At 41.7% G+C, this 11364-nt stretch overlaps 1 protein-coding gene across 1 annotated transcript; it reads left to right on the top strand.

The window, feature by feature from the left end:
- Positions 1-9009: 9009 nt before the first annotated feature.
- Positions 9010-10184, top strand: GPR25 (G protein-coupled receptor 25). The gene has a single exon (XM_053245865.1). It carries the CDS (start codon positions 9060-9062, stop codon positions 10182-10184), a length of 1125 nt encoding a protein of 374 aa, XP_053101840.1. The 5' UTR covers positions 9010-9059.
- Positions 10185-11364: the final 1180 nt, after the last annotated feature.

The raw sequence follows: 11364 nt of genomic DNA, 5'->3' as shown, positions 1-11364 counted from the left end.
ATCAACTTGTGGAATTCTCTGCCATGAGATGTGGCGACAGCCAACAACCTGGATGGCTTTAAAGAGAGGTTTGGATAACTTCATGGAGGAGAGGGCTATCAACGGCTACTAGCTGGAGGGTTGTAGGCCACCTCCAGCCTCAGAGGCAGGATGCCTCTGAATACCAGTTGCAGGGGAGTAGCAGCAGAAGAGGGGGCATGCCCTCAACTCCACAGCGGCATCTGGTGGGCCACTGTGAGAAACAGGATGCTGGACTAGATGGGCCTTGGGCCTGATCTGGCAGGGCTCTTCTTATGTTCAGTATCCACAACAGCATTGATATCACTTTAGAAATTGGCCCCTACTAATGTGTGTGGTTTGGGGGAAAAGATGTGGGTAATATAATATATTGGCAGCAGTACCCAAATGGGGAGCTATGACCTAAGAAGAAAGAAATCTGTAACCTGTTGTATGGCTCCCAAGGTAATGTATATATGGTGGTGGTGATGGGGAGAGGGAAAGATTTGTTGTCTTTCTCTGTGCCATAAATTAATATGTTGAGGGAAGGTGAGCTCACTCAAGCCAAAATCTATTAGATGTTACAAAATGTACAAATAAAATAAATAAATAAAAAGCTGTAGAAAAATTAGCATCGTACTAGCTGGGCCATGCGCAGCGTATCTGTGCCTCTAGTTCTCTTCTCGACTTTCTTCTTCGCACCCTTGCTTTCTTCTCCCCCGCTTCTTCTCCCCTCCCGCCACCACTTTCCTTTTTCCTCCCCTGGTCACCGCTTTCTCCTCCCCACCCCCATCTGCTGCTTTCCTTTCCCCCTCTCCAGCCACTGCTTTCCTCTCCCTGTCCACTGGCCTGTGCCTTATCTTCTTCACTGCGGCTTTCCTCTCTCCCTCCCAGCAGCTCATTTGCAAGCTCTCACGAGAGCTGCTATGCATGGGATTAGTGACAGGTATACCTTAGAGAAATATATATAAAGAAGATAGTAGCCAACAGAACTTGCTTTCTAATGAGATGCAGCTGCTACTCAACGCTAGGGCAATTGTGCTTTCACATAGAGTAATTCTAATACAGATTAGGGTTCGATCCTGCCTTGCAGCCTGATCTGCTAACTTCTCATGAGTCACTTTATATTAGCTCCAACATTTATGGGTGGATTTTAGGGAACTTGGTAGGAGGGCTCCATAACTGTCCAGAGGAGAGGACTGAAGGCAGGTAATTTTAGTATGGTGGGGTTTGGTTCTTCTCTCTTTTATTGAACAGTATTGGCTCATTTGCCCAGCATCCAGACAGCCCCATGTGATTTCACTTCTTAAAAAAAAATAAAAAATAAGTGTTTATAAAATATGTCAGATATCTGAAATATTTTTTTTAAATACAAGTATTTGTAAGAGAAAACCAAGAAAGAAAATCAGAAGTTGATAAGAGACACATAAGAACATCTCTGATTTAAACTTAGCTTGAGAAACTGATAAATATGCTGCTGGGAAACCAAGACTGGCTGAGATGTTTCACCTTGTTTGGAACTATTGGTGGTAACCACAGAAAAAATTGCTAACATGAGGTAGGTTACAATTCATGAACTGATTCTATTTGCCCTGTTCATAGGAAGATATTGCTACAAGCAGATGTCAGCGTACGTTTAGGATAAACTTTACAGCCTATGGATCTCATTATGAGTTATCAGTTATATCGTTGGGGCAGTTCAGAAATTCGCCTATACAAAGATCCCATATGGTAGTGGCGATGAGGACATGCACAGACCCCCCACACCTGGAGAATTGGTGGAAAGTGGTCCTACATCAAACTCCCGCCCCCCCATGCAGAGTGTTGCAGTGCTTGAATTAGGAGAGAAGTCAGAGGGGCTGAATAAAATACACAAGGCCCACCCGATTAAACCAATGTTAGCCAAAGCATGATTCCTCCAGCATTTTAAAAACAATAGATAAGGGAGCTGTACAAAAGGTAGACCCCGCTTCTGACGCACTTGTAATTTGAGCACTACTGTGAGGGATAGGGCATACAAATGTACATTAAACCAGCTGTGAATCAGCCCTTTAGTGAGTGAAAGGGAAAACAAGAATTAATCTGTCAGGACACTTGAGACTTACAGTCACACCTACAGAGCGCTCCCCCATGGGGCAAGGTGAGGTGATGGCTTCAGATGCCAAGTGCATGGCATCCCACTGTGGGCATCACCCATTTAGCTGCTGCTGTTCTAGCCCAAGCCTCACCTTAACTGCTGCCCCTCTGTTCCCCATCCTGGCCTGCCCCCTCCTCCTTGGCCCTGCCTGCCAGCCAGTGGCTAGGCTACCACTAATAGCACCCCTCTCCCCCATCACCTTCCAGACATGCTTTGTCCTTTCCAAGGGCTGGCACATGCTGCTGCTTGCAGTATCAGGTAGCAGCATGCACTGCCTCCAGTTCTGCCAGCCAGTGTTCCCTCTAACCAGGACTCCCCTGCCCCGCATGATGTTGTTGACTACAACTCCCAGAATCCCCAGCTGCAATGGCTTTGCTTGGGGATTATGGGAGTTGTAGTCAACAACATCTGGGAATCCCTGTTAGAGGGAACACTGCCTCTGTCACTGCCCCTGTCTCTCTCTGCTGCCACACTCTCCTTTCCTGCTTTTGGTGCTGCAGGAGAGAGAGTCGCAGGAGCAAAAGACAAGGACGGGTGAAAGTGGAGGCATCCCATGCTTCCTGACGCATCAAGGAATAAGCAGTGACGTGCACCACCAGCCCTAGGAAAAGAACAGAAAAGAATCAGAAGGTGAGAGGAAAGAGGGTCCATGTCAGTGCCAGCCTGTGGCCCGGCGGCAGGTGGGGCCAAGAGGAGTGAGCAGGAGAGAGCAGGGCTGCATCAGCCCGAGGGGTGAGGAGGCACGTTGCAACTCACCTCTAGCAGCAAGAGGCAATGAGCTGCCTCTCATTATAACCACAGTGTCCTGTAACCAATGAGCCAATTTGAGCTGTCTGTGGTGGGATTCAATGGCCATGTGAGTAGAGAGGACTGCAGGCTACCATTTGGGCATTTGCTTGCTCAGTGCCGCCTCCCTGCCGCACCTTTAGTATGTTCTGCAGCTGATACCATTGGTTGATTTTATTTTGTTTTATGTTCAGAGTGAGATCAGGAGCTAGCCAGCGCGTTCCTCACAACTCTGCCATGTTCTTCATGTGTTAGTTTGATGCACTAGAGAGGAGTAAGCTGACAGGTGGCAACTGGTATTGAATAGCACAGCTGCAACTGATGTTGTGGGAGCTGAAGCTGATCCACAGGACTGCCCTGTTCTTGAGGCTTAAAGCTTTACACTGAATAGTTTATACTGAACTCAAATGCCCCAAATCTCTTCTGAGAAAATTAAATACTTTTGATGTGTCAATTCCAACACTTGGCAAATTCAAAGAAGAAAGAAAAATGAAAATTTGTACAGTATATCTATTAAGGATGTTCTTGAGTCCCCCACTAAAAGAATGGGTCTTCGAAAAAAGTCATCTCCCCTCTGTTGCTTGCAGTTGTAAGAGACTTTTTCTGCTCTGCTTCAGTCTGAAAAAGAATATTGCAGGGATTCCCTTTCATGTCTGTCTTGATCGGTTGATCAAATGCAAAGGAGGACAGGGCTGCTGGGCCTTTAAGAGCTGTGCAAAAGAGGACATTTCGCCCAATCCTCTTTTCTCATACCTGTGGGACAAGCTGCACCTGCCATGATTCATTCTTCTACACAACTGTTAAAGGTATGGAAGCCTTGTCTTCCTCATCACCTTACATCTTGCACTTGTGTGATATTTATTGCCCATCCTTCATAGAACAGGTATCAACAGATTTCAGTCTTGCAGGATCCTTTTCTTCCTAGAATCCAGAGGTCTATAGACTTGAGCCAGGTACAAAATAGTGGGGAGCAGGGGCGTAGCTATAATTGAGCGAAAGGGTTCAAAGAACACAGGTTCCCAGCTCCTGAGGGCCCTCCAGATCCATCCATCCCTATTTTTTTCATTATCTCCCTCACTCTGGGGGGCCACTAGAGAGAGGGATGAACACGGGCCCTGTCTCCCCTAGCTACGCCCCTGGTGGGGAGGAAAGAGCCAGATTCAAAAGGGTGACTCAAAGTCAATGTCCTATCACTTGGAGGATCGTCTTTATACAGAAGTCTACATGTGAATTGTTACAGACTAGAGATTCTAAGAACTTGATTTATTTTCTCTTCAAAAAGCTTTGTTGTTGTGATCCCCTCTTCATATTTTTTTTTTAAATTAAAAGCAGAACAATACATAGTATGATATCACAGAATAAAAGAAAAAAAACACTTTAGCTTCTGGAGATCAGTTCTCGGTTATTATTAAAGATATTACCAATCCAAAACAATAACCCAAACAAATCTAAGCACTTTATGAATCACTCATCTTTCAATATCTGAATGTAACTTCACCATAATTTATTTGATTGATAACAAGTATTAAATCTTGCCAGATCTCAAAGAAAACATATGGTTTTGAATGTCCTGTTCTGAGATGCAACAAGTGGGTTAATTTCTCCGCCATAGCAATAAACCAAAGCTTCTTATACCATTCATCTGCATATAATATTCTACGCTTTCAGTTTTTTGTTATTCCCATTCTGGCCACTGCCAACCTATAAATCACCAGCTCTTTGGGTTTTATTTTCCTATTCAGTGAATATTCCCAACAATGCTAGCCAAGGATCTATTTTAATTTCCTGATTAATGATTTTACTCATTTTTACAATTACTAAGCCCCAAAAGATTCTAATTCTTGGTCACATGCACCATAAATTAAAATACATGTCCTTTTCATTTTAGTTATTCCAGCAGAGCATTGACTTATTTTTAGTAATCTATACCAATTTCACAGGAATCATATACTATATATAAATTATCTCAAGGTAATTTTCTTTAATTTGGGCAGAGGATGAAAATATAGGTTTAGAAAACCAGATCCTATTCCAGTCCCCTTCATCAGTGACTGCTTGTAGATCCTTTTCCCAGACTGATTTTCCAGTGATGAGAACTTGTGCTCCAACAAAATATCATAAAGTTTTTATATTAGCCCTTTGGTTGATGCATCCATATCTAATTAATTGTTGGGAAGAGAAAAAGGAATACCATTGTAGCAAATGCAGCCAATTAAGATTGAAATCTGAATTTTTTTACTTTAACTGTTCCAAGGAGACTAAAGTAAAGTAAAGACATATATATATGTCTGACCCAATTATCCTTTACCCAAATGAACCCTCCAAATATTCCCACACAGAAAGGATGGTCTACAACTAATATAAGAGGTGAAATGGAGGGGGATAGGCAAGAGTGCCATTTTCTCCAAATCTCCATTAAAAATGGATTAGCTGTAGAATTAATAAGCTTTTTAATAAGGTCAGAACAAAATGGCAAACTTTTAATCTGTTTGTTAAATTCACTATGAATTTCAAAAGGAGAACCATAACTTCCGTTCTATGAGAGCCTCCCCATCTCAGACAACTTTTTAAAAAAGTCCTTAAACACTTACCTTTTCACCCAAGCTTTTTAATTTGTGGTTTTAAATTGTTTTAAGGTCTTTACTTTTGTGTTTTAACTTGTTTTATGTTGTTGTAAGCTGCCCAGAGATGGAAGTTTGGGGCAGCATACAAATTTGATAAAATAAAGAAACAAACAAATACATTGGCTACCATTTCCACAATATTGCTCAGCTGAGAAGCTTCATAATACATCTTAAGGTTGGGTATACCCAATCCACTATTATCTGACTTGGTATACAACACATTACAATAAATCCATGGCTTTTTATTTGCATGCATAAAGGACAGAAATTGTTTTTGCCATCTTTGGATTGTAGAGGAAGATAAACTTGTTGGAAGAACCTGAAATAAATACAACAACTTGGGACTGCTAAACACATTAGGAGTGAAGCCTTTGCTGATCTGATTGACTGATTAAGTGCCATCAAGACGGTGTCGACTCTTAGATTCGATTTCACACTTTTTATCATATAGTCTAGAGCTTACTAAGTGCTGTTTCAAAGTCTTGGTGGTTTTGCATACCACATTAGCCTAGCCTTGATCCCATGTGTTCTTAAACTTTCCTGACACTGCCTCATGAAATTGTTAGAGGTAAAGAGGATTTTCAGCACGGGTAAACCCGCCACATATTTGGATATGTGTTCTTAAGGGGAATTTATACCCATTTGTTTCTGCTAGATTCCTAGCTTTTTCTATAGCTTGTCCTTTATGTTCCTGAGATTAAACTTCAGCTGTTCCTTTAACTATATTTTCCACTGTTTGGACTTTGGTGGTTATAGTGTGTGCTGAATTGCTATTTATCTCTACCAATTTCATTAGGCAGTGTCAGAAAAGTTTAAGAATACATGGGATCAAAGCTAATGTAGTATGCACAACCACCAAGACTTTGAAACAGCAGTTAGTAAGATCTAGTCTATATGATCAAAAGTGTTAAATTAAAGCCTGCCCAGTTTGTGAAAATGGGGACGGGGTCTGTAAGCAAAAAGGAGTTATTTACAAAATTACCTGTACAGAATGTGGTGAAAATTATAGAGAGGAAACAGGAAGACATTTTGTACAAGATTCAAAGAACACCTAGCACATGCCGAACATATAAATAGGGAAAGGCCATGGTCAGTTCATATGAAAAATAAACACAATGGAAAAACAATGCCTCTTAAAGTGATGCATATTGGGATGAAAAACCCCAACCAAGTATAAGTTGATGGGATCTGAGCTGTCGGTGACTGACCAGGGGAGGGATCTTGGGGTCATGGTGGACAGCTTGTTGAAAGTGTCGACTCAATGTGCAGCAGTTTGAACAAGGCCAATTCCATGCTAAGGATCATTAGGAAGGAGACTGAAAATAAAACTACTAATATTATAATGACCTTATACAAAACAATGGTGCAGCCACACCTGGAGTACTGCCTTGTAGGACATTGTAGAACTGGAAAAGGTACAAAAGAGGGCAACCAAGATGATATGGGGCCTAGAGCACCTTTCTTATGAGGCAAGGCTACAACACCTGGGGCTATTTAGTTTAGAAAAAAGATGACTGCGGGGAGACATGATAGAGGTCTATAAAATCATGCATAGTGTGGAGAAAGTGGATAGAGATAAATCCTTCTCCACCAGCAACATTTGGTGGGCCACTGTGTGAAACAGGATGATGGACTAGATGGGCCTTGGGCCTGATTCAACATGGCTGTTCTTATGTAATATTCTTAGAGTAAGCATCTTAGAGTCTGAACAGTGTAAAGAAAGATAAGGGAAGCATTGTATTTAGAAAATACTATTAAAAGGTAAGCAGTAATTTAGTTTACACCCTCCCTTTTTTTTCATTTTTCTGTCATAGTGTTAAGCGGGCAAAGCTGTGAGTCATCAGTTCTCTCCTCCCCCTCCTCCCTCCCCTTTTCTTCATGTGCTAATCACGTGCCTGATTGGACCTTGGGAGAGTGGGATATAAGAATGTTATGTTTAAACAGTTACAGAGACATGAAACACTGAAGTTGATGTCTGTATGTCGAAACATCTGTTCTTTATTTGTAGTTTTGGATTTTCTTTTAATCTACGCATTAAAAAGGTCTGGAAAGAAGAATTTGGTGTAGACCCATTATGCGTATTGCATCGCCAGTATATCAACTAAAATGAATAATGTTTGAAGTTGGAATACTACAATTTTCAAACTGTTCCCTTTTGCAAGCACATTTATTAAAAATTTTATTCCATGTATTTAATTTCTTGAACTTTCCCAAAAGTGTATTCTATGCAAAATGACTTTGTCCAGTCAACGACAGGTCTCACCTACTAGTTTAAACTATTTTAAGGGTCTAATAGAAAGTTAATCAACTGCTAGAGCCTTTTATGTTCATAACATGCTGAAAAATAATTGTTACTACACCTAAATGGAACATTTAGCAAAAAGTATAAAGGATTAGAGGGAGAAAGCTCTTGTTGAAGAATGGTGTTTTTTCTGGTGAGTGTAGAGAACATTTGATCCCTATTCACACATATTCAATACTTGTACAATCTATGTACAATGCTCATAGGTACAGATCTGTACACAGGTTCAATTATTCACGCATTATGTTGAATGCAGGTACAGCAGTGCACTTTGTATTTGTACCATGCATTTGAGGGGTGTGTACCCAGGTTCACTTTTTAAATGAATGCAAGTACAGTCATTCACACAAAAACATGTACAGGTGCACAGACATCTAAACACAGGTATAGCAATTGCACTTTGTATCTGTACCATGCATTTGAGGGGCCAGGTTCACAGTTTAACTTAATGCATGCCAATACCTTTGAGAGCTCAGGTGGAGACAGAAACCACACTGCAAATGCAACCCTGAGCAGTGTTCTAATTTTTTTCATCCGTGTGCAGAATGAGTTTTGTTCTGGGTGGCAGTATCAAGGCAATGTGTGTGCACATGTGCATTCAGAGTGGGACCTTCCTGATTCAGTCTGAGCGGGATCTAAAATTAACTGAGTGGTCATCAAAAAATGTGTGAGCCTATGCATGTGCGCATGCCTTAGAGGGAACAGTGACCCTGAGTAGCAGATTCTGACATTAGCATGATGTAGGAGGGCAAATAATGTTCTTTTAGGTGTGAATTTGCAGTGGGGAGGGGAAGGGGAAGAGAGATTCTGTCCTAAAAAATAGTCTGCAACAAGAAAAACAATTCTCACATTTGCAAATATCTTATTTAAAACTGCTACTGCAGAGTCCACCCCACCCCCAAGGCTGCCTGTATTGTAGCCACAGCCACACCCAAGTACACCAATACCCACTTCCAACTATCTCACATGGTTTTCAAAATTAGGTTCATCTCAGATCTTCCAGTTGTTGCCTAGCACCAGCCCTAACCCTTCAAGAAAACAAGAGGAAGTTACCAGGTCTTTGAAAAGACCTTCTTCAGATCAACAAGAAAACCACTGACTTCTCCATTTTTTCTTTTAAAAGACCCTTCTCAGCCTGCTTTAAGACCAAGTGTGGTTTGGGCAGCCCTCGCAACAGTCCTGCTGAAGACGCCTTGGTGGTTTTTTGACTGAGATGGAACCTGCTCGGCTGGGGACTGAATCAGTGACGACTGAAAATGGGAACAGCAGCTTTGAACCATTCACCGTAGACTATTACGGCTTTATGGATTATGACAAGTGCTACCCGCAAGAGCTCCCATATGCATACATCGTCATCCCCACTCTCTATTTCATGACTTTCCTCATTGGTTTCTTTGGCAACTTGTTTGTGATTCTGCTAATGGCACGGAAACAAGGCAGCAAGAGGCTTGTAGACAACTTTGTCCTCAACCTGGCTGTGGCTGACCTGGTCTTTGTATGTACCCTGCCCTTCTGGGCTGTATCCAATGCTCTTGGCTACTGGTCCTTCGGAGAGGGGCTGTGCAAGTTTTGTAGCTATACCATCTCTGTGAACCGTTGCTCCAGCATCCTGTTCCTGATGGGGATGAGTGTGGAACGCTTCCTTGTGGTGACAAAGCACTGGGATTCCAGGTCCATTGGCATAAAGAAAAACATCATTATGAGCCTTGGTTGCGTCTGGGTGACCTCCCTTCTGCTGGGAGTTCCATCTGTAGTCTACAGAAAATTGAGCCCCGTGGATGGCACCAGCAAGTATTTGTGTGAAGGTGAACCCCCCAATGCTTTCAGTTTGGTTTTACTCATCGTTACCTTCCTGCTTCCCTTAGGAGTAATCTTGTTCTGCTATTGCTCAATCTTCTCCAAGCTTCGAGGCCATGTCAGCCTAGGCAAGAGGAGGAACAATGCCCTTAAAATCATCTTTGCCATTGTTGGAGTCTTCATCTGTTCCTGGCTGCCTTTTCACACCCTGAAGGCATACATCACCGTCATCAAGGCCCAGAACCTGGATCTGTCTTGCCAGGCATTAGTGGCTTTCAGGTGGGGGGTGACCATCAGTGCTTGCCTGGGCTTCACAAACAGCTGCATTAATCCTATCATCTACGTCTTTATGGATCAGCAATTTCGACAGCAAGCTTTGAAGAGCATCCCTGTTTTTCATAACACCAAGGAAGATCTACAAAGCTCAGCCCTGTCCTTTTCATCTACAGAGTCAAGTGTCCTATTTGGCAATAGGAAGAAGCTCCCATCAGCCACCTCAATGCAGGTGGGAGGCACAAAGGGCAAAGGGAGAGATGTATAAGCCTTCAGGATTTTGGCCTGGACTGCTGGGACTACCTAGTAGGATTCTAAGCCAAGCTGGGTATGGAAAGAAAGAGCGGGGTGTGTGGGGGTGTGTGTGGGGGGGAATCTAGAAGTTTGTATTAAGTTTGAGTAATGAGTATAAATGTAGATTCCAGCTATCCAATGTCAGCTGCAATAGTATAATGAGAAGAGCTTTTTATTAAAGCACATAAAATTAACTTTCACTCCACTTGCATATATTTCCTGTTTGGTTTCTACTACATGATAAACATGACTAAAATGTAATATATGAAGAGTTGCTGAAGCTATTTCAGCCACCTAAAATGGAAGCATTTCAGTTCTGAGCATGAACGATTTGTAATTAGAATAACATATGCTGCTGAAAATTGAATGCTTTAGCTATATCTCCAGACCTATACACCTCCCACCTTCCCCCCTGCATTTAGCTCTCATGTAACTTTTGAAAATTTGATGAATATATGTTGATTGCTCATTGAAAAGATATGCAAACTAGCGAGGAAAATGACTAAGCATGATTATGTAACTGTATAACAGATATTCTTTAAAGCAATACTTTATGCAGGCAAAAAAGCTTACATGTTTAATAAAAAACAAAGGTATCATTAAAAACTGTTCTGTTGCTGTTATGAAGCTGTGCAAATATTTGCTTTTTGAACAAACTGGGTTCTGCTATTCTTACAGTACATTTTCTTAATTTTGATTAAAATGTTTAATATAAATCTTGGCATATGTGTGTGCAACCAAAATAGGAACCTTCTCTACAAACTCACAAAAGTGAATTCAAGCCTACTTTTCACAGTAATGTTTGAAACTTTGCATAAACAGAATCTAAGTATTTCCTGTAGATTTTGAAACCTAACATGAGCTAGAGACAGATGGTGCAGGAGGTATCATTTTCCATGGTGTACACACACATTTTGCCCTCTGCCCCCACATCCATTCATTTCTAGTCAAACAGATTTTGGAGGTTTTTGAACCATTACAAACACCTGCATAATATGTGCACAGAGGTGGCAGTGGAATGACTATGTTCACCACAGGTAACAATGCTCCATCATATTAGCTTTAGCTCTCTAAAGGCGGGGGGGGGGGAAACACACCTATCATTTGTCTTCAGCTTACTCAGAGAGATTCTCACTATCGTTATGAAAATTACA

This window comes from Hemicordylus capensis, chromosome 4 (assembly GCF_027244095.1).
Source record: "Hemicordylus capensis ecotype Gifberg chromosome 4, rHemCap1.1.pri, whole genome shotgun sequence".
NCBI classification, from domain to species: Eukaryota; Metazoa; Chordata; class Lepidosauria; order Squamata; family Cordylidae; genus Hemicordylus; species Hemicordylus capensis.
Note: the sequence above shows the minus strand (reverse complement) of the source record. Positions and strands in the feature narration are given on the sequence as shown.

Coding starts and splice junctions, on each gene's coding strand:
- GPR25 (XM_053245865.1), top strand. CDS start 9,060: ATGGAACCTGCTCGGCTGGGGACTGAATCAGTGACGACTGAAAATGGG.